Genomic DNA, 25,622 nt, shown 5'->3' on the forward strand with positions numbered 1-25,622 from the left:
TTCAGACAAAATGGCGGTCGCTTGTGTCTATGCATTTCTTAAGACACATTTACAGTCATTTTCGGTCAGCTTTTAAATATTGAAGTGCTGGATTATTCAGAATTATCAGGTATGTATACAACAAGCGATAACCATGTGTACGCATTAATTATTGTAAATTGGTTGAGAACCGATATCAATGATCTGTGGTAAATAAATTTGGACTAGTTTCACTTTCAACGTTTCTGTGGTTCGAAAGAATAAATTTGGGTAAAACATCACGGAAATCGGACCCAGTGTAAAAAAATGTCGCATAATTCGAAGTACTATCGAAGTAAAATACGATAAATTGACTTGAAAGGCACACAAAAACTGAATGTTTTGTGGGGAAAATTTACCTTCAGTCAGTCTACGGTTAACCCAGAATCTAATTCTTCTTGAATGCTCTGAGCTTTTATGGGTACGTATGTCCAAAGGGGTTTCTGAGCAAGCAAGGGATGAACATTTGCCACTGCCAGATTCAGAGTCACTACCCTTTGTAGCTTCTTAACATTTCAATACTGTACATTTATGATGTTCAGCTTTACTTTTATGTTTCAAAAATGGTTGCATTCAGACATTTGGCAACTTGAATTTTGAATAAAATTATGTTGAATGCGGGTCCTTTGACTATGAATATTCATAAAAAATCCTTAATGACAGATCGAGCTATGTATTTTATGCGAACTTCAAGCATAACAAAATCTGTTGTTGTTTTTTATCATACACATACTTACGTTAGCAGTGGACAATGACTGTTGCATGGTAAAAAACAGTTTAATACTTTCTTGGCAATACCTATGTATGCAGTGCCCCAGATAAGCTGCGTATCTGCGTCTTTCACCCTATTAAAATGTTTTAAAACGCAAAGAAATACAATGTCATGCGTATTGAAAAATGAAAACGCAACCATTTTTACTTTTATGCAAATTCGTCAAATTTGATGCGTACAATGCAATAGCTTCAATCGAAAAATGCTTTGCTCGTTTTCGGAATTTTCTCTTAACTTTGGAATTATTATCATAACACGGCAACGCTTTTATTCAGCAAGCGCACGGATAAGGGAGCGGTCAAAATTATTACAACGCTCTGCGGACTCGATATCACAGTTAAATAAAGCGTCTGACCAAATAATTGACGAAGACATACATGCGTTTTCAATCTGACATAATTCGTCGCTCATTGTGCATGTATTTGTAAAGCCTCTGTACTTTCAGTTTCTATTAGGATGCGAAATCAAAATGTTTAAGAGTGGTTGAAAGACGATTGCGATTGTTGCGCCAAAATATCAGTCGATTGCAAACTTTTTCGAACCAAGAAAGCAAGAGCCAATAAGTGCAGAATAATTCGTGTGATCGATTTTTTTTTTAAGTTAAAAGTTTATATTAAGGACAGTTTCAAGGATTAAAGATGTTATGAAACTTCAGTTTATTAAAGTTAATTATAATAGTTTACTGTTTTATTGAATCAATACAAGACAGTGTGCAGCTTCAACAAAAGTAAAGCAGCAATGATTTTAAGGTATGCATTTTTATAAATCATTTCACCCTATTTTAAAAATGAGATTACCCTATTTTTCAAAATCGATGGGTGAAAACCCTATTTCCCACATAATTATCTGGGGCATTGAGTATGAAAACATTAGATTTAATAAGAAAAAATAAAAATAATAATTTCCCAAATAATGCTTTTGTCGATGAAAATTCTTCCCAATTTGGAAGATTTCGCGACTCGAAAAATCCCAATTTTGCTAGGTAATTTTTCCCAAAAAAGACAGAAAAAAGCCTGATCTACTTGCATTATTTATAGTTAATTGGTAGTTACCTGGTACCTGTACCCAGTAAAATGTATTACCGAATACAGTCTTTCCGAAATACCGTTGGTCCTCGGATTTTTCCGATAGTAATTTGGAAAATCCGGAAATTATTCTTATATTGCCGGACCTTGTGTCCGGTAATAAAATTATGGCAAATTTTGGAATTCCATGAGCTATTGTCAGAAAAGTTTCAAGGCAAAAGACGGAATTTACCGAGTCTACATGAATACTCCAATCATGTAGAACATTTTTTCATTGGTTGCATTTCTTGTATGACGTAAGTGCATATACAGTATCCGATGATTATTGCTGAGTCGCCAATGCAAATTACACACTAGGTCATCACTATACGAGAACATTCGCAAAGGCAGACAATCGATACCATTTGAATTTGGTTCTCGTTATGTCCAATTAATTTGTAAGCAAGCCGGGTATTATCACAGGTAATTGTGATCTTCCCGCGATCTGTCAACAGCTACACGGGAGTTCGAAGCGATCTGTCAATATCTATAATGGGGTTCGAAGGAAAACAGAGTATCCAGATATATAACTGGTGATTTCGTTTTCATTATATTTTTAAATAGCTTCAAATGTTTCCATTAAAATTTGGTGAAGGAGCCAAACCAAACTCTCTCATGATGATCAAGCTCAGCACTGCAGATGTTACAGCTAATGACCCGTCAGCAGCTGTATACAAGTGGCTGGTAAGATTCGATGGTTTTATGTAAAATTGAATATTGAATGAGGATGTTAAGTAACAAACTCAAACCTACATACAGGACCAACAAAGTTTTATCCCTTAATTTAAAAAATTCATCCGATATTTTCTCAAAAGCATTTGGATTTACTTTAAGACTGGTATAATATTACTAGTATAAGGTATGCTAGCCTACAACAGCTTAGCAAAATGATTTGTATTTTAGGCTCATGATACGGGGTGATGGTCGTCATTGACTAAATAATTATAAGCATCCATCCAAGGCTATGTCTGATGGTTATCCAACAAAAGAAGAAGATAAGTCAGAGGATGTGTCTTCAGACAAGCATTCAGACATTGGGGATGAAGAGACACATGCTAAAGCAGTCTTGGCAATGCATAACCAGGGCTCTCAATCTATACAATCTGCCGCCGAATTTCGGCGGCAGTCCCCCACCTGAAAAGTATACTTTTTTCCCCTTTTGGGGGGAAAAATTCCCCCTAAAAAAAAAAAATAAAAATTTTTTTTTTTTTTTTTTTTTTTAATAGAAATATGTGTCTCATGATTATTATATCTCAATTCTATTTCATTTTAATCTTTTCAAACATACTAAATTATGAAAAATGCAATGAATATAGTGCAAAAATGTACAATGAAATAATGAGAGAGTAAGTAAAAAAATCCCCCAAAAAGGGTTACGCCACGAAAATTCCCCCTCCTAAGGGCTGCGGACCCCTTCCCCCAAAGTAGTGTGAGGGCCCTGATAACTAATAAATGCATTATTTGTATATTAATATGGTAATATTAACATATTGTTAAAAATCTCATCTTTGTTTTTGTTGTCATTCCTTTTGATGAAATTATCAGTCTGGGCCCAGGGCCCTCAATCTGTCAAATCCACGGCCGAAATACAGCCGCATTCCCCCCCTGGAAAGTATACTTTTTTCCCCTTTTTGGGGGAAAAATTCCCCCCCCCCAAAAAAAAATTTTTTTTTTTTTTTTTTTTTTTAAAGATAGATGTCTCATGATTACTATATCTCAATTCTATTTTAATTTAATCTTGTCAAACATACTAAATTATGAAATAAGCAATGAATATAGTGCAAACATGTACAAATGTAATAATAAGAGAGTTAGTTAAAAATCACCCAAAAAGGGAAACGCCGCGAAAATTCCCCCTGCTATGGGTAGCGACCCGCTTTCCCTAAAATGGATTGAGGGCCCTGGGGCCGGAAATGGCTGCATGATTATAGGACCTCATGGCCGGCAATAAATTATTATTTTGGGAAGGACTGCAAATATACTAAAAATATGAAAATTTCAAGTAATGTAATATACCAATCGTGATATTTCAATCAATATAAGCTAATAATTGCAAAAAAATACGGTATTAACAAATTTTCTTTTTTTGTCATTTGCGGTTGACGGTCCATTTAATCATGCAAGTAGTGAATGGTATTGCAGTGTGTATTGAAGTACAGTTAAGTCCGGTAATCTTGCGCGTCCGGTAATCTTGCGCACTTCGCATTTGCGAATCTCGCAGACGACAAATGGTTTTCGTTAGTGATGCAAGATAGAATTTCACATTTTTAATAATTAACGGATTTAAAAGGTACGTATTCCATGCAAACTAAAATTCGATCATTACATTAAAACGACGGTTGCGTCATCCCTATACATCGTAAACACTGGCCCACTTACGAAAAATTCGAAATGAATCACAAATTCCCTGCAGTCTTTAGCGTTTTTATACTTTAAAATAAGAATTCATAAATCCAACGTGTAATTTAGCATTCCATTGCACAATATCCGATCAGTTGTGGTAATTTTGGCCATGAAAATATATCGCATCAGACCGACATAGTCCATTATTTCCCGTAGTCATTATTTCCCGCCATTCTGTCAAACCAATTTGGTATGATCTCCGCATGCGCAATGGCCTAGTTTTGATATTTTCTGTAAACTATGGAAGCATGATCGTGATAAAATCAAACCCGTTATGCATAAACATTTTTTTTCATGCATACCGGTACTTTTTTTATTAATTGTACATTATTACTAGTGACTATATTATTTGTTGATTTGTAGTGAACAAAAACTGCACTAGAAATCCACGTTTAATTTCAATGGTTTTACAAACTGATTTTAAAAATATTTTTCTGGAATGTTTTTTGTTTATAATTGGACACCATATGTCTACAATTTTGCCTAAACGAGGTCATTACAGAAAGTGCGCAAGATTACCGGTCACTGTGATAATTTGAAAATGATGTGAGTCATGTTTGTTTTGAAATCAAATCGGACAGTTCTTCACTGAATTAATCAGATATTTTTGTGTTAATAAGCACATCAATTTATTATTTCCATAATAAATTTAGATATTATGTTGTCAATTTATAAAAGAAAATGTTTTTAAACCAATTGACCCTTAACTGCGCAAGATTACCCGACAGCATCGTATGTTTTAATAAATAAACACATTTGACTTGGATTTCACAGGAAAAAAATAATCATTTGATTGTTATTGTTTTCTTGTTGGATTGTTTGCATTTGTTCAGAAATTCTGTTACTTTTTTTTCTTAACCTCTTGTTTTGTCCATAGACTCTAGGCTAGAGGATAATGTTGAAACAAATGTCAAGGCTATCTATGAAATGTAGAAACCAATGTCAGAGCTATACAATTATGAAGGAACGATTGTCCGTGTGGGCAACATAAGTGTCCAGTGTCCAATTTAACATAGGAACCATCGTCCGTATGAACAAATGCGGTGAAAGTAGAAACTTTTTATGAGAGCGAAATAATTTAAAATGTTTTTCAAAATTATCCATTAACATCGCGGTGCAATCATAATTAAAATGTGTCAGTGTTGTGCTTAAATAAGTGGATTATCATTTTTGATTGTTTTAAGGAATATATTTTTTGTGTGCTAGGCGTATTTTGACTTTTTTTGTGGAGCCTTGTGAGATCACAAAAATGCCCCGCGGAAATCAAACCTCAACATTTGTGAGAGTGTAAGAAAGACGTGGGATCTGAGGATAAAGCTTTAGTGTGTTGTGTCTGTGAAAAATGGTTTCATATTAACTGCCAGCGTGTCACATTAGAGGATTACAAATTTCTGGTCAAGTCTGACGATAGCATACAGTGGTACTGCAAGGGTTGTAGGGGTGCTTCACTTAAGTTGTTTAAAATGCTCACCTTAGTCTCTAAAAGACAAGACCAACTTGAGGATGAGCTAAAGAAGTTGAACAATGGTATGAAGGAGTTTAATAACAAAATGGACACCCAGTCATCAGAGTTTCATGATCTTATGAAGGATGTTTCGGAGATAAAAAATGGCATGCCAGCTATGATTAGTGAGAAGGTTAGTGAAATGATAATGGACAAGCAGGAAGAGGAATCAAGGGTAAGCAATATGATTTTCTTTAATGTGGAAGAGGTTAAGGGTAAATCAAAGGAGAGTGATGCCATTTTGATTGGTGAAGTGTTGGAAAGTTTGAGCATTGAGTTGGAACGTTCACAATTGGCTAACATAACCAGATTGGGCCGAGTCACAGAAAATGGCTCCAAAATACGTCCAATAAGGGTGAGAATTGAAAACAGAGAAAAGAGAGGTGAGATCCTTAGGAATGCTTTTAAACTAAAAGGGATGGGTAAGCTATCGAAGGTTGGTATCGGGAGAGACCTTACTCAGAAACAGAGGGAACACAACGCAAATTTAAGGAAACTTTTGGAGGAGAAAAGAAGAGTACCCGGGACAAATGTGGGTTATCCGTCAGGATAAAATTGTGGAGCAGACGAGAGTTGTCCCTCCGGATGCAGTACCTGATGCGGGGAACCATCAAAAATGATTAGATATTCAAGTTCCTGTAAATAAGTTAAATGTTATTGTTAACAGTTCCAAATGTTACCCTGTTAAAAGTTTAAAGACTGTTCAGTCAGATATATTGAATCCACAAACAAACAATTTCATGAACTTTCATCATGGATTGAAGGTTTGTTTTTCTAATGTTGACACTTTGAGTAATAAACTCGCAGAATTTGAGGCGTATCTTGCAACTGAAAATCGGGCAGGTATAAAACCCGGAACTATCCGGAAATCTTTATGGTAAAACCCGGAACCGATATAAATGGTTATAACTTCATTATTATTCGTCCGATATTAATTATAATGGTACCGTTGTAAAGAAGATCCTCTACAGATTCTAACCATATCAAAATATTTTATGGCAGGGTCGTAGTCGGCCTGTAAATCGCGGACAAAGTCGGCCTGTTTTAACGGTTTTTTTTACACACGCAAATGCCGAAAAGAAAACCCGGAACCGATATAAATGGTAATAACTTCATTATTATTCGTCCGATATTAATTATAATGGTACCGTTGTAAAGAAGATCCTCTACAGATTCTAACCATATCAAAATATTTTATGGCAGGGTCGTAGTCGGCCTGCAAATCGCGGACAAAGTCGGCCTGTTTTAACGTTTTTTTTTACACACGCAAATGCCGAAAAGAAAACCCGGAACCGATATAAATGGTTATAACTTCATTATTATTCGTCCGATATTAATTATAATGGTACCGTTGTAAAGAAGATCCTCTACAGATTCTAACCATATCAAAATATTTTATGGCAGGGTCGTAGTCGGCCTGCAAATCGCGGACAAAGTCGGCCTGTTTTAACGTTTTTTTTTACACACGCAAATGCCGAGAAGAAAACCCGGAACCGATATAAATGGTTATAACTTCATTATTATTCGTCCGATATTAATTATAATGGTACCGTTGTAAAGAAGATCCTCTACAGATTCTAACCATATCAAAATATTTTATGGCAGGGTCGTAGTCGGCCTGTAAATTGCGGACAAAGTCGGCCTGTTTTAACGTTTTTTTTTACACACGCAAATGCCGAAAAGAAAACCCGGAACCGATATAAATGGTTATAACTTCATTATTATTCGTCCGATATTAATTATAATGGTACCGTTGTAAAGAAGATCCTCTACAGATTCTAACCATATCAAAATATTTTATGGCAGGGTCGTAGTCGGCCTGCAAATCGCGGACAAAGTCGGCCTGTTTTAACGTTTTTTTTTACACACGCAAATGCCGAAAAGAAAACCCGGAACCGATATAAATGGTTATAACTTCATTATTATTCGTCCGATATTAATTATAATGGTACCGTTGTAAAGAAGATCCTCTACAGATTCTAACCATATCAAAATATTTTATGGCAGGGTCGTAGTCGGCCTGCAAATCGCGGACAAAGTCGGCCTGTTTTAACGTTTTTTTTTACACGCGCAAATGCCGAGAAGAAAACCCGGAACCGATATAAATGGTTATAACTTCATTATTATTCGTCCGATATTAATTATAATGGTACCGTTGTAAAGAAGATCCTCTACAGATTCTAACCATATCAAAATATTTTATGGCAGGGTCGTAGTCGGCCTGTAAATCGCGGACAAAGTCGGCCTGTTTTAACGGTTTTTTTTACACACGCAAATGCCGAAAAGAAAACCCGGAACCGATATAAATGGTAATAACTTCATTATTATTCGTCCGATATTAATTATAATGGTACCGTTGTAAAGAAGATCCTCTACAGATTCTAACCATATCAAAATATTTTATGGCAGGGTCGTAGTCGGCCTGCAAATCGCGGACAAAGTCGGCCTGTTTTAACGTTTTTTTTTACACACGCAAATGCCGAGAAGAAAACCCGGAACCGATATAAATGGTTATAACTTCATTATTATTCGTCCGATATTAATTATAATGGTACCGTTGTAAAGAAGATCCTCTACAGATTCTAACCATATCAAAATATTTTATGGCAGGGTCGTAGTCGGCCTGTAAATCGCGGACAAAGTTGGCCTGTTTTAACGGTTTTTTTTACACACGCAAATGCCGAGAAGAAAACCCGGAACCGATATAAATGGTTATAACTTCATTATTATTCGTCCGATATTAATTATAATGGTACCGTTGTAAAGAAGATCCTCTACAGATTCTTACCATATCAAAATATTTTATGGCAGGGTCGTAGTCGGCCTGTAAATCGCGGACAAAGTCGGCCTGTTTTAACGGGTTTTTTTACACACGCAAATGCCGTAAAGAAAACCCGGAACCGATATAAATGGTTATAACTTCATTATTATCCGTCCGATATTAATTATAATGGTACCGTTGTAAAGAAGATCCTCTACAGATTCTAACCATATCAAAATATTTTATGGCAGGGTCGTAGTCTGCCTGTAAATCGCGGACAAAGTCGGCCTGTTTTAACGGGTTTTTTTACACACGCAAATGCCGTAAAGAAAACCCGGAACCGATATAAATGGTTATAAATGCATTATTATTCGTCCGATATTATAATGGTACCGTTGTAAAGAAGATCCTCTACATTTTCTAACCATATGAAAATATTTTATGGCAGGATCGTAGTCGGCCTGTAAATCGCGGACAAAGTCGGCCTGTTTTAACGGTTTTTTTACACACGCAAATGCCGTAAAGAAAACCAGGAACCGATATAAATGGTTATAAATGCATTATTATTCGTCCGATATTAATTGTAATGGTACCGTTGTAAAGAAGTTCCTCTACAGTTTCTAATAATATATAAAATAGTTTATGGCAGGGTCAGAGTCGGCCTGTAAATCGCGGACAAAGTCGGCCTGTTTTAACGGGGGTTTTTTACACACGCAAATGCCGTAAAGAAAACCCTGAAAAGGAAAAAGGGAATTATAAAAACATTATTATTAATTCGATATTAATTATAATGGTATCGTTGCAAAGAAGAACCTCCACAGTTTCTAACCATGTTAAAATATTTTATGGCAGGGTCAGTGCCAACCTGTAAATCGCGGTCAAAATTGACCGAAAAATACCGTTTTGTTTTTGTTCACAAAACAATGTCTTGAGGAAAACACGTAAAAGCTAAAAGGGGCTATAAAAGCATCCTTTTTCTAACCGACCATACATTTTTGGTACCGTTGTTATGGTTTTCTTCCACTGTTTCTAAATATGTAAAAAAAATTGTGAGAAAGCATAATATGAAATAAGGCGATGCATCAAAGCGAGCTCAATTAATCTGTAATCGAAGAAACCACGGACTCTAGATGACAATATACAATATACGCACCGTGAAGAAACTAACTCACAACTTATATACAGAAAATATTTGAAATAAATCATTAAAGGCACTTCTAGCAGAAGAACCTGGAGTTCGTAAAGACTTTTATTAAAAAGTAAGGAAATGAACTTTCAATTATTACTTTAATCAGCAATTCAACAACAAACGGGCCATATTAAAGGGTTTCATGTGACCTAATGAACTGAACTGTTAGCCCAAAAACCCCGCCCAAAACAGATTTTCATCCTATTCGTTGCCATCCTTGCAACCACAATTTACCTACGAAGGTCAGATCGGGATTCGAACCCGAAACCACCCATTAGCCATCTAAATAAGATATGATTCCGGCCTGGGTTGCTCTACCAATTAAGCTATTCTGACCTTTTGAAAAATATATGGGTAAACTGCAATTCTGTTGAATAGCATGATTAACTTGCTTAGAAAAACAACTTAATAGAACAACTTTTTGCTACTTTACACGGCATTTTTGGCATTTTTTCTATTTTTGGAAATGTTGTAAACTGTTGTTTAGTAATACATTCTAATAAATGTGCTCTCATTCTTGGTATATCATATCTGATAATTGAAAAATCTACATCATAATTGTTGTGTAACACCTCAGTAAGATTTGCAATAGCAAAAACACCACAATCTGTGTAATTAGGTTGACGTTGTACGTCGGGTATTTGTACTTGTACACTGCGCTCTCCATTTTCATAGATTTGAGCGATTTGAATTGAAATACTACTGTTTAGAGTTCTTGGAGATTTTAAACTGTCCACCACAATAACATGTCGATCTTTCTGTGATTGGTATGGTAATACCCAGTGATTACTGGCGTTGTAATGTATTTGGGCGGACGGGGGATTTTGTTTCGTTAAACGTTTATTTATATCCCAGGTACCTAAATCATGATTAAAGTACGGAGCAAGAAGTGTGTTCTGCATCCCACTGTCAAGCGCGAATTGTTCTTTTAGCATTTGCTGACATTTGTTTATTATTGGGTCGTTCAGCCACCCAGATGGATTTTTAACTAGCTCTAAATCTATTGTAGATATATTTGCAATTTCTACATTATCGTCTTCCGCGTCATCAATGGTCATTTGATTAAAACACGTCTGTCCACTGGTAAATGAATCATCGCTGCTTATATTTAAATGGTTTTCTTCTTCGAGAACGTCTTCTGCAATTGAACTTAAATTGTTGTCAAACTTTATTTGTTTACAAGAAGTGAATGAATTGTTGGTGTTCCGGCTTCTTTTTTTAGACGTTGGTGTTTTGGGGGTTGATGCTATTAAATTGGCGAGCTTTTGTTTCAGCGATGTGTCGCAAGATTTTTCAGTTGGTGTCATGAGTATTGAATCGGGTGCTGGGTTAATTTCGAAGTCGGCTTTTTTCGGTTTCTTTTGTCCCGTTTTTTTTGGCAACACGCGGTTTGCTATTTTTTCGGAGAAGCGTGAGATTTTTAAGCGTGCGTTTATCACAGATTCCATCAATACCAAAATATGAATCATTTTCTGCACACGTGAAATGCAAATTATTTCATTGCGAATGAGATGCTAATATATTGATGTAATGACAGCGATGAATTGAAAGAATCTGTTTGTCTTACATGTACACTATACATGAAAGGAAGGTATCATTAATCTCGTTTATTTTATATATATTATTATGAAAAATTATTCCGTAAAAGGCATAGTCAAACGGAAAAACTTTTCATGGTTATTATAATATATCATTCCTTCACTAAAATGAATGATATCTCTTTGGATAGTTGTCAATTTTGTGGTTCAAAATTGAAATGTCATAATATGTAACGTCTCTTACAGAGTATATTATATATACGATTTTGTAGTGACTGTCATGTTTTATACATAGCACACACAAGGCACCCATATCCGATTTTTCGTCATTTAAAGTCAAAAGTTTCAATTGGTTGCATCAAAATATCATTCACTACAAGTTGGTTTTTAACTACTTCAAAAAATGAAAATGTCCCTTTAATTGACTATAGAGGATTTGACACCATTTTGTTAATGCTGTTAGTACAGATGACATAATAGTTTCAGATTTTAATTCGCACCTTTCGCTTAACTCAACGTTCAATGGCACGCGCACTTATTATTGTAACTAATGCAAGATAAAATTAATATGTGAATACTTTCTAAAAAACCACTATCCTGCGAAAATGGATCTTATTTGATTGTGGTTCCCTCTTAAGTTGTCCGTCGACTTTAAGAATAATGTGTCAGTAATAAAAGTATTGTACATATTCACATGCTTTGTAATAAATGAAAGATGCAAATGTGTCCAATTCATCTTTTTCAGTGCGCTTAATGTAGCTTTTTTACCTGTGACTACGTGCTTATTTTTTCGAATAAATGAAAGATTCAAATGTGTCTTATTGATATAATACTACATGCTATACTGCCAGAGTCATGCGAAAATGGATCTTATTTCTTAATATCCAACTTAATTAGCGCCGTCTTTATAAAGGCTATGTCTATTTAAAGAACAGATTACGGGGCGCCTAAATTACAGTGACGTTTATACTAATGTGCAACAATGATGTGGGTCCACTCTCGTTGTTTATTTTAAATGTACATAACAATTTGGCAATAAATGACATCAGTTATTTTCAGTAAATCCAATTTGTTCATAACAGTAGCCAGGTGCCTGAGATAGAGCTGATAAATAGGGATAACCACAGCGGGTGGCTAATACACAGTGTAGACTTTCCCTGTTTTATTATTGGAATTGTTTTTTATCTGATTGGCATTTATGAAGTGTATTAATTCGGGTCTGTTGGCGATCATTTTATGTGCAAAACTGTGTTTCTTACATACTTTCAATCGTTATGCTTTTGAACACAATTTCATGAAACCATTTAATTAAATACATTGGCGCGTTGGAACATGAATTATAAATCAAGCTGAGTGGTATCAGTTTTTAAATCGCATAACTCGCTTAAATCAACGTTCAATGTCACGCACGCTTAACAAAATTATAAAAACATCACGTGATTCATTATATTTGTTTAAAAAAGTATGTACACATATTATATGTATTGGTATATTTTGTTTTTGTTTTTAATCAACAAGAAAAAATAAAACATTGTCATATATATAGCGCTTTACCTTTGCAAAATTCTACATTACATAAAGAAGTATCGTATTTGTTAAAGTGAACATGCTTGACATATTTATAATGCATTATTACAAGTATTATAGTGCAAACGGAATTTGACCTTTAACTTTATGCAATCCACATTTTTAAGCGTCGTATTGTAACAGTAGCAGACAACAGGCATCAGGTTAATAAGAATAACTGATGTATGTATTGAACGTGAATAACATCACCAAGTAACATGTTTTGAAATTACAAATAATAGTATAACATTATTCATCTATCAATGGTCATTAAATGCTATGTTTAAAAGCAAATAATATCACAATGTTTGCCGAAATAAACAATTATTCTGTGTTTGTGTCACGCTCTATTGGTATTTAAGTCGGTCCATACAATCACCGAAAAGCACCGAAAAACACTCAATTTCTCTCTATATATATGCAATATATCGTTTCTAGCGTGTGTTAACGGGTTTAATTAGTTATTAATGGTTATATGAATGTATTTTGCCCAAAATTGGATAAATATCGGCAATATACCGACCGAATAGCAATTCATGTGAAGACCGAAAAGCAATCAATTTCTCGCTATATAAATGAAAAATTGCGTTTCTATTGTGTGTAACGGATTAAATGAGTTATAAATGGTTATATTTTATGCATACTTATACTACCTTTTGTTTATTATGATGTATTAATGCCCAAAATTGGATAAATATCGGCAATATACCGCCCGAAAAGCACTTCATGTGACGACCGAAAAGCACTCAATTTCTCGCTATATATATATGAAAACTGGCGTTTCTATTGTGTGTAAACGGACTAAATTAGTTATAAATGGTTATATTTCATGCATATTTATACTACCTTGTGTTTATTATGATGTATTAATGCCCCAAATTGGATAAATATCGGCAATATACCGACCGAAAAGCACGTCATGTGAAGACCGAAAAGCACTCGATTTCTCGCAATATGTATTAAAAATTGCGTTTCTGTTGTGTGTAAATGGACTAAATTAGATAAAAATGGTTATATTTCATGCATATTTATACTACCTTGTGTTTATTATGATGTATTAATGCCCAAAATTGGATAAATATCGGCAATATACCGACCGAAAAGCACTTCATGTGAAGACCGAAAAGCACTCCCGCGACAGCACAGAATCACAGAAAAGCACTCAATTTCTTCATATTTACATGAAAGTAAGCCATAAGTGCCGTTTATAATGGATTGAAAACATGTACGTATTAATTAAGTCATTAATGACTTCGTTAAATATTGATTTAAGTTTAAAGATTACGCACAATAGTATTTTTATTTGCAACCGAAAAGCACTATCGCGCCAGCATAGAATCACCGAAAAGCACTCAATTATTCTATATATACATGAAAGTAAACTATAAGGGCCGATTTTAATGGAGTGAAAAAATGTACATATTTATTTAGTCAATAATGACTTCGTAAAATATTGATTTAAGTTTAAACATAAAATTAAAGGTTAAAGACCGATTGTTTAAAAAAACTGCTATTTTATGAATATATATCAAGCACGTACACTTAACAAAAAAATACGATATTTCTTTATTTAATGTAGAATTTTGAAATAGTAAAGCGCTTTATACATAACAATGCTTCTTTCTGGTACTTCTTGAGTAAATAAACAACAATGTATAGCATATTATATTTGTACATAATTTATAAAAAGAACTATGCGCGTCCCATTGAACGTTGAGTTAAGCGAGAGTTGAGAATTAAATTACACATTCATTGTTTTATTTTTATTTTTAATTTAAATGATTGAAAAGTTATGTCAGAAAACCAGCTTTTCTGCATTAAATGACCTTTAACAAAACGCCATCAGACCCGAATGAATACACGTCATTTATTCCAAGCAGGTAAATAACAAATACTATAATAAAACAGGGGAAGTCTACACTGTGTATTAGCAACCTGCTGTGGTTATCGTATCAGCTCAATACACAGGAACATGGCCATAATGGCTACTGTACTGGAAAAATTGGATTTACAGTCAAAATAACCAATTTCGTTTAAGTCTACACTGTGTATTAGCAACTTGCTGTGGTGATCTTATCAGCTCAATACACAGGAACATGGCTACTGTACGGAAAAAAATGGATTTACAGCCAAAATAACTGATTTCATTTATTGCTGAAGTGGTGTGTAATTTAAATTAACAACGAGCATTGATCCACCTCACCGTTGCACATTATATTAAATTAATTAATTTAATGAACTAATTAAAGACGGCGCTAATAAAGTGTGAAGGTGGAAATTAAGAAATAAGATATATTTTCGCATGACACTGAATACACACGATACATGGATAAAATATAAATAAGACAAATTTGAATCTTTCATTTCTCCAACAAAATAGCACGTAGTCACATATATAAGATAGCTTAAAGACCAGAAAACAATATAAGTTAGACACATTTGCATCTTTCATATCTTAAAAAAACAAACATGTGAATCTAAAGCAAAAAAAAACCCGTTAAAACAGGCTGACTTTGACCGGGATATACAGGCGGACTCTGACCCTGCCATAAATTATTTTGACATGGTTAATAACTGTGGAGTATCTTCTTTACAACGGTACCACTATAATTAATATCGAACGAATAATAATGCATTTATAACCATTTTCGCTTTGATGCTTCGCCTTATTTCATATTATGCTTTCTCACAATATTTTTTTACATATTTAGAAACAGTGGAAGAATACCGTAACAACGGTACCAAAAATGTATGGTCGGTTGGGAAAAGGATGCTTTTATAACCCCTTTTAGCTTTTCCGTGTTTTCATCAAGACATTGTTCTGTGTAAAAAAACACGGTATTTTTCGGTCAACTTTTACCGCACAGCGATTTACAGGTTGACACTGTCCCTGCCATAAAATATTTTAACATCATTAGAAACTGTGGAGGTCCTTCTTTGCAACGGTACCATTATAATTAATATCGGACGAATAATAATGCATTTATAACCATTTATATTGGTTCCGGGTTTTCTTTACGGCATTTGCGTGTGTAAAAAAACCCCGTTAAAACAGGCCGACTTTGTCCGCGATTTACAGGCCGACTCTGACCCTGCCATAAACTATTTTATATAATATTAGAAACTGTAGAGGATCTTCTTTACAACGGTACCATTATAATTAATATCGGACGAATAATAATGAAGTTATAACCATTTATATCGGTTCCGGGTTTTCTTTACGGCATTTGCGTGTGTAAAAAAACCGTTAAAACAGGCCGACTTTGTCCGCGATTTACAGGCCGACTACGACCCTGCCATAAAATATTTTGATATGGTTAGAATCTGTAGAGGATCTTCTTTACAACGGTACCATTATAATTAATATCGGACGAATAATAATGAAGTTATAACCATTTATATCGGTTCCGGGTTTTCTTTACGGCATTTGCGTGTGTAAAAAAAAATCGTTAAAACAGGCCGACTTTGTCCGCGATTTACAGGCCGACTACGACCCTGCCATAAAATATTTTGATATGGTTAGAATCTGTAGAGGATCTTCTTTACAACGGTACCATTATAATTAATATCGGACGAATAATAATGAAGTTATAACCATTTATATCGGTTCCGGGTTTTCTTTTCGGCATTTGCGTGTGTAAAAAAAAACGTTAAAACAGGCCGACTTTGTCCGCGATTTACTGGCCGACTACGACCCTGCCATAAAATATTTTGATATGGTTAGAATCTGTAGAGGATCTTCTTTACAACGGTACCATTATAATTAATATCGGACGAATAATAATGAAGTTATAACCATTTATATCGGTTCCGGGTTTTCTTCTCGGCATTTGCGTGTGTAAAAAAAAACGTTAAAACAGGCCGACTTTGTCCGCGATTTACAGGCCGACTACGACCCTGCCATAAAATATTTTGATATGGTTAGAATCTGTAGAGGATCTTCTTTACAACGGTACCATTATAATTAATATCGGACGAATAATAATGAAGTTATAACCATTTATATCGGTTCCGGGTTTTCTTTTCGGCATTTGCGTGTGTAAAAAAAATCGTTAAAACAGGCCGACTTTGTCCGCGATTTACAGGCCGACTACGACCCTGCCATAAAATATTTTGATATGGTTAGAATCTGTAGAGGATCTTCTTTACAACGGTACCATTATAATTAATATCGGACGAATAATAATGAAGTTATAACCATTTATATCGGTTCCGGGTTTTCTTTTCGGCATTTGCGTGTGTAAAAAAAAACGTTAAAACAGGCCAACTTTGTCCGCGATTTACAGGCCGACTACGACCCTGCCATAAAATATTTTGATATGGTTAGAATCTGTAGAGGATCTTCTTTACAACGGTACCATTATAATTAATATCGGACGAATAATAATGAAGTTATAACCATTTATATCGGTTCCGGGTTTTCTTTTCGGCATTTGCGTGTGTAAAAAAAAACGTTAAAACAGGCCGACTTTGTCCGCGATTTACTGGCCGACTACGACCCTGCCATAAAATATTTTGATATGGTTAGAATCTGTAGAGGATCTTCTTTACAACGGTACCATTATAATTAATATCGGACGAATAATAATGAAGTTATAACCATTTATATCGGTTCCGGGTTTTCTTCTCGGCATTTGCGTGTGTAAAAAAAAAACGTTAAAACAGGCCGACTTTGTCCGCGATTTACAGGCCGACTACGACCCTGCCATAAAATATTTTGATATGGTTAGAATCTGTAGAGGATCTTCTTTACAACGGTACCATTATAATTAATATCGGACGAATAATAATGAAGTTATAACCATTTATATCGGTTCCGGTTTTTCTTTTCGGCATTTGCGTGTGTAAAAAAAAACGTTAAAACAGGCCGACTTTGTCCGCGATTTACAGGCCGACTACGACCCTGCCATAAAATATTTTGATATGGTTAGAATCTGTAGAGGATCTTCTTTACAACGGTACCATTATAATTAATATCGGACGAATAATAATGAAGTTATAACCATTTATATCGGTTCCGGGTTTTCTTTTCGGCATTTGCGTGTGTAAAAAAAAACGTTAAAACAGGCCAACTTTGTCCGCGATTTACAGGCCGACTACGACCCTGCCATAAAATATTTTGATATGGTTAGAATCTGTAGAGGATCTTCTTTACAACGGTACCATTATAATTAATATCGGACGAATAATAATGAAGTTATAACCATTTATATCGGTTCCGGGTTTTACCATAAAGATTTCCGGATAGTTCCGGGTTTTATACCTCGCCCTGAAAATCCGGATATTGTTGGACTATGTGAAGTATTTCCGAAGGTCAGTTATGACAAATATAATATTAATAACTTGTCATTTTTCAATTATAATATTTTTATGCCAAATCATAATGGTAAGCGTGGTGTCATATTTTAGTGAGAAAAAAACTTAAGGCTACAAAGATTGACTTGTTTGAAGACATAAATTTTGATGAAAATGTGTGGTGTGAAATAATCCTGAAAGACGATGATAAGATACTTATTGGAGTGATTTATCGTAACCCATCATCTACTGAGGCCAATAATGAGAGACTTTTAAAGCTTATAACCCAGTCCTGTGCACTTAACTACAGTCATTACATGTTATTGGGTGATTTCAATTACAAGGATATAGATTGGGAAAACTGCAACAGTGATTACGCAATCAATGCCTCTGGAACAAGATTCTTGGATTGCTCTTTGGATAATTATTTACCTCAACATATCAAGACTTTCACTAGAAATCGAGAGGGTCAAACTCCAAGTTGATTGGATCTTGTTTTCACAAACGAAGAGACCATGATTGATCAGGATTCTTTAAGCATTCAACCACCCATTGGTTTAAGTGACCATTCTGTTTTGAACTTTCAATTAGCCCTTTACTACACAGGAGAGGAAGTTTCGAAAAGTCATCAGTTCTATAAAGGGGATTATGACGCTATCAACAGAGAATTAGCTCAAATAGACTGGGACAATATGAAAGATAAGGATATTGAAGAAATGTGGTATTTTTTTAAGATCTCGCTTACTGATCTTGTCAATAAATATGTACCTAAGAGAAAACGGAATGATAAACACAAGAGAAACCCCCTATGGTTCAACAAAAAGTGCAAGGAAGCATTTTTAAAGAAAAATAAAGCATGGAAGCGGTACAAATATTCGAGAAACAGGGAGAACTATGCTGTCTACGCCTTAACCAGAAATGAGTGTTCATCCACTGTTAAGGAGGCTAAAAGAGACTATGAAAGGAAAATCGCCAAGGAAATAAAATTAAACAACAAATCGTTCTGGAAGTATGTGAATTCTAAGAGAAAAATGAGAGACAGTATAAGTATCATAAAAAAGCAGACGGTTCAGAAGCAAAGTCAGATTTTGAGAAAGCAGAAATCATGAATTCTTTTTTTAGTAGTGTGTTTGTAAGAAGTGAAGCATTTAATGAGGAAGTGCCAAATGACATACCGTTTTCTATGAGTGATTTTGAGATATCCATTAGCGATGTTCAAAAAGTGTTGAAAACCTTAAAACCTGATAAATCACCTGGTCCAGATGGTCTTCATCCGAAGGTTTTATTTGAAACACAAGGACACATTTTAAAACCTCTGCATATGATATTTAGGGAATCACGTATAAAAGGAAAATTACCAGATGATTGGAAGAAGGCTACTGTAGCACCAATATTTAAATCTGGTAATAAGAAAGAACCATCGAATTATAGACCTGTGAGTTTGACATCTGTTGTGTGTAAACTTTGTGAAAAAATCATCCGAGATAAATTAATGTCATACTTGTTAAATATGAACCTACTTTCGGACAATGAGTATGGTTTTTGTCCTTAACGTTCATGTAATATTCAATTACTGGAAATTCTCGACAGATGGGCTGAAAGTGTTGATGAAGGATCCCCTATAGATGTTATTTATCTAGATTTCAGCAAAGCCTTTGACAGCGTGGCACATGATAGGCTCATGATAGACTAAATTGTCTGGGTGTGCATGGTGTTACCCTGAATTGGATTGAGAATTTTCTAACAGCACGATCCCATTGTGTAAGGATAGGCCCAGCAACGTCCAATTGGTCTAAAGTCATAAGCGGAGTTCCACAATGAAGCGTTCTGGGTCCTGTACTTTTTCTTTGCTTTATAAATGACCTGCCAGATGTTGTCAATGGAATAGTCAAAATTTTTGCGGATGATACCAAGATTTACGCAAATGTTAATACCACTACTCAATGTGATGAATTGCGGCAAGATCTGGACAACCTGTGTGACTGGAGTTTGAAATGGAAGCTTTCTTTCAATGCCAAAAAATGCAAAGTCATGCATATAGGATCTACTAATGAAAGGCATAGGTATTCAACGCTCGATAAAGATGGAAATTTCATACACCTGGACTCGGCACAATCTGAGAAGGACCTTGGAGTGACTTTCAATGAAAATTTACATTTTGGAGAGCACATATCAAACATTACTTCTAAGGCACAGAGAGTACTAGAACTTATTCAGGCGTAACAAAAATAATTGTTTGTTTCCGGTGGCCCGACCCTACCTAATTTTTTGCCGCCGGTCCTAATCTTTTTTGAGCCCAAAATTCGAAAAAAATCGGACCGCGTATTTTTCGGCGATGGTCAATAAACTTGTCAAACTTGTCTACGTTATCCGCATATCATTTTTATTGTTATTGAAGCGCACGTGGTAGCTGGCCAATCAGCAATGAGTTTGCTCACACATGATATTGGGTCATTCATCAGGGCTCGAATTTAACTTTTTTTTCTACTTGCAAAACATTGCGAGCAGCTTTAATACTAACTCGCAAAATCAAAAACATTCTTGCAAATATTTGTTATTTATTAAGTTCTTTTCACTTTTTTAATGTTTTCGTAGAAGGATTTAATTTCTGGGTTTTTTTACTCAACGGTTAACTTTGCTATATCTTATTACTTATATTGTTATTTCCGTCTGTTGGCAAAAAGAAACAAGTTATTTTTCGCTTCAACGCCATGGCTGTTCAAGTTCAATGAACACGTGTGAATAATCGAATGTTTCACGTTCTATGTACCAATACCATCTGTGTATCTGTACTATAGTATACCAGTCTACATACAAGGTGCGCGCTTAAGCATACGGGTATTCGGACGTTCTATAAATTGACATACGGTTTAGCGTTCATGACGTCGAACGCATTAAGCAATATTACTATTTTTTCACTATTTCTTTACTCGCAAAAAAATACGAGTGGCTTAAAACTTAACTCGCAATCGGTATTTTTCACTCGCATTTTGCGAGTGTGCGAGTGTTAATTTCGAGCCCTGATTCATGCGCAGACACTGTACACTTGGAATACACAGTCAGTTGATCTTGTCGTCTGCCAACAATATAGCGGCCGATTGCAAACGTCGTATTTAAAGATTAGCAAATCAAAAGAAGCGTACCAATAAATAAATTATTTCTAAGCTGATTACTTAACACCTTTCTCCCGACCATCGATCTGAATTAAAGGATGATAATTAAATAATTAGTTCTATTTCGACGATGTTACACCTTTTTGCCGATTATCGTTTGAAATTAAAAGGTGATAATTAAGTTGTTTTTTACCCACAAAAATGCTATTGTAAAGCAATATGGCAACCAAATTGTATATTTGCTAGGTTTTGCAATGTCTGCAGTCAAACGATATGCACATTTTAATTAATGTGGCAAACGCGTACAATTTTTCGGACTGTCGTTTTCAGATACAGTAATTATTTTTCGTCGATTATAATTTATTTTCGAAGTTCTTTATAGAAGAAATAGAATGACGAATGCACATGCGGTGATACGGACGGTGTGGTTTATAATATTTTAAATTGTATTCACCTGAAAATACAATTGGAAAGACTATAAAAAAGAACAATTACAGTCTTCACGCTAACTTTTTTAGACCAATAGCCCTTCGGGCTAATTAGATAGAATTTTTAATAGCCCGAAGACATTTTCAATAGCCCGAAAAGGTAAACATAAATGTTTCGCTAGGAACAACAAAAATATTCATTTCTAATCAGAAATAACTACTTCTAATGAGTAAAAACATATGCCTGTCCCATTTACAACATTTATTATTCATTTTTCAAAACAACAGAAAAGGCATGATCCACCGACATCTCCATATCTTCATCGTCATCATCATCATCATCATCTTCATATTCTGAGTTCTCTGGCACCTGGAAAGACACACAATGTCACATACAATGTTATGTTTGCTAGATTGTTTTTAGTAGAATGATGTCTGTCTAAATAAAAAGTCATTTTCCCAAACAATGCGTTATTTTATTGTCAAAAATTGTGGTTGCCTATCATTAATCATTCAATTAATTAATGAATGTATACATGAGTTATAGTTAAATATATATTTAAGGGGTTGTAACCTTGTTGCTGGCAACATCTTTTTCGTTGTTCGAACTCTCTTGACTTCGTAAGCTCTTTTAGAAGATACAGGGTCGGTCGGCTGCTTACGTTTTTTACCTGGTAACGCCCCGCTCTGGTATCGAAGTTGGCTGAACGCCATCTTGAGCGCGATTTTAACGCAAGGATTTTTTTTTAATGAGTCATCATACGTCGATGTCCGCTTTGAACAAACGGACCAATCGTAACACTACGTCCATCTCCGGAGTCCCGTAAGAGTGGAACACGGACGTGTTTATTGGCTAACGATTTGTACCGACTACTTCCATTGACCGATACGCCTTTAACCCGAAGTGACTGACCGGTGTTCATGTAATTATTTCACTATGTTTACAATTTTACGCTCAAAAATTTAATCGACCGGTCGGGCTATTTTATATGCATTTATGATCGACCGACCGGCCAAAAAATCGACTCGGGCTTCGGGCTTATAGGCTAATTCGAAGACTGCAATTAGTAAAGGCTCTGGATGGGTTGGTGGATCTGCCCTTTATTCCTGTTGGATTCCTGCGGCTGCGGTTCCAAGACCCCCGGCCTAATTTTCAGGATTTCAAATTTGGAACAATCGACACCCCTATTAAATGTTCATCTATAAAATAACTTATGTTTGTACTTTGACAAGTACCATACTAATTATTTGTATATTGATATATTATGATATGTGATATGCCCTTGTTGTCATTAAAAGAATATAAACAAGTTGATAGTAAATGTGTATATAATTATTTCAAAACCAGTTTTCGCGCAGCTCAGCTGGTCGGCTCAAAGAAATTTTGGGACAGCGCTAGCCCTGGTTGATAGACCTCACGACACCAGTACATAATATAATCTGAAAATGTGGTCCTTTGGAAGCATAAACTGCATCCAAGAAATATAATAGCACACCCAGTTTGATTGGGTCTGTTCATGGTGATAATGTTACATGCAACACCACTCGCGTTCCCCAAGCATGGCTTTTGGGCCATTAAATATATTATAAATTATAAATAATATAGTATATACTCCATGATTCCAAAGGAACGGAAAGTATAACAACACTGAATTCCTATAGACACTGAGGGTCAAGCTTACTGCGACATTAGTAATGCCTTTTATTGGTAATAAAATGGACTATTAAAGCCGCTGCCAGAAGTCAACATTAAACTCGGAAATAAGGAAAGCAACAAATGCAAAATTAATGAACAGCAAGTTTTTATTTCATTAAAGCATTTAAATAAAGCCATATTGCATTACATACATCATCAAATTTATTGTACATACAGTTATTCACAAAAAAATGAGAAGAAGATGCACCATGTACGACATTTTCTAAAAAAAAATATTTTAAAAAATAAAATTATTTGCCTACCTACCTACCCTAATTTTTTAGGCCATGTCAGTGGAAACAAACATATTTTTTTGTTAGGCCTCACAGATCTTTCGAATACATGGAAACGGAAATGTTGCTTCCTCTCTATAAATCATTAGTTAGGCCTATTCTTGAATATGGATCAAATGTTTGGTTGCCATATTTTAAGGACATTAAAAAGATTGAGGATGTTCAGAGGAGAGCTACACGACTGGTTCCTGCATGTTCTACCCTCCCATATGAAGAAAGACTAAAATTCCTTTGTCTACTAACTCTGGAGTACCGAAGAGATAGGAGTGATCAGTCTTCGAATTAGCCTATAAGCCCGAAGCCCGAGTCGATTTTTTGGCCGGTCGGTCGATCATAAATGCATATAAAATAGCCCGACCGGTCGATTAAATTTTTGAGCGTAAAATTGTAAACATAGTGAAATAATTACATGAACACCGGTCAGTCACTTCGGGTTAAAGGCGTATCGGTCAATGGAAGTAGTCGGTACAAATCGTTAGCCAATAAACACGTCCGTGTTCCACTCTTACGGGACTCCGGAGATGGACGTAGTGTTACGATTGGTCCGTTTGTTCAAAGCGGACATCGACGTATGATGACTCATTAAAAAAAAATCCTTGCGTTAAAATCGCGCTCAAGATGGCGTTCAGCCAACTTCGATACCAGAGCGGGGCGTTACCAGGTAAAAAACGTAAGCAGCCGACCGACCCTGTATCTTCTAAAAGAGCTTACGAAGTCAAGAGAGTTCGAACAACGAAAAAGATGTTGCCAGCAACAAGGTTACAACCCCTTAAATATATATTTAACTATAACTCATGTATACATTCATTAATTAATTGAATGATTAATGATAGGCAACCACAATTTTTGACAATAAAATAACGCATTGTTTGGGAAAATGACTTTTTATTTAGACAGACATCATTCTACTAAAAACAATCTAGCAAACATAACATTGTATGTGACATTGTGTGTCTTTCCAGGTGCCAGAGAACTCAGAATATGAAGATGATGATGATGATGATGACGATGAAGATATGGAGATGTCGGTGGATCATGCCTTTTCTGTTGTTTTGAAAAATGAATAATAAATGTTGTAAATGGGACAGGCATATGTTTTTACTCATTAGAAGTAGTTATTTCTGATTAGAAATGAATATTTTTGTTGTTCCTAGCGAAACATTTATGTTTACCTTTTCGGGCTATTGAAAATGTCTTCGGGCTATTAAAAATTCTATCTAATTAGCCCGAAGGGCTATTGGTCTAAAAAAGTTAGCGTGAAGACTGGGAGTGATATGATTACTCTGTATAAGTCTATTTACGGATTGGACGACCTAAAATGGAGCAATATATTTAACTTGGCTCAAGGGGATTTGAGAGGTCATCACCTAAAATTCATCAAAAAAAAGTGTCATCATAATGTAAAGCTAAATTCATTTGGAGCTAGGACAGTGAACATGTGGAATGCCCTTTCAGAAGAAACTGTCTCTGCAACATCCCTGAATGTGTTCAAATCGAATTTGAACAAAGAGAACTGGAATAAGAAATTTTTTAAGTCAACTGTGTAGCGCACTCTATGTCGCGTATAAACATTTTAAAGAAGAGGGGCCACGATAGACTTTGTCTAATATTACGGCCCGAAGATCAAGGTAAATCAAGGTAAATATCCGGGTTTCTTGTTTTTAATGTTAAATTTTGCCACCGTGTCGATCGCGAAATTACATTGCAAATCGGTACCTTTTTACCGTATATAGTTAAAAAATGCATATGTACTTAACATATATTACTTTGTTCGAAATCCTGCAGTTCCATATTGAATAAACGAGTCAGACTTTCGCGGATATTCGGCTGAAACGAATTTACATACTTCCTCCATTTTTGTCGTCTGACAACTACCTCTTTTAAAAAGAGCTTCTTGTTACGTATGACAAGATGGTTAATCGAAGTTTATCACAAAATATCCCCTGCTATCATAATATTCGCGACAGAGCACTGAATGATGT

At 35.1% G+C, this 25,622-nt stretch overlaps 1 protein-coding gene across 1 annotated transcript in view; it reads right to left on the reverse strand.

The window, feature by feature from the left end:
• Window positions 1–25,565, reverse strand: part of LOC127857709 (phosphoacetylglucosamine mutase-like) — a 70,254-nt gene extending 44,689 nt beyond the window's left edge. Inside the window, exon 1 of the mRNA XM_052394344.1 lies at window positions 25,407–25,565. Within this exon, the coding sequence (XP_052250304.1) occupies window positions 25,407–25,495 (89 nt within the window). The 5' untranslated portion in view covers window positions 25,496–25,565. The remainder of the gene's footprint in view (window positions 1–25,406) is intronic.
• Between the last annotated feature and the right edge of the window lie 57 nt (window positions 25,566–25,622).

Source organism: Dreissena polymorpha, chromosome 14 (genome assembly GCF_020536995.1).
Source record: "Dreissena polymorpha isolate Duluth1 chromosome 14, UMN_Dpol_1.0, whole genome shotgun sequence".
In the NCBI taxonomy this organism is placed as follows: domain Eukaryota; kingdom Metazoa; phylum Mollusca; class Bivalvia; order Myida; family Dreissenidae; genus Dreissena; species Dreissena polymorpha.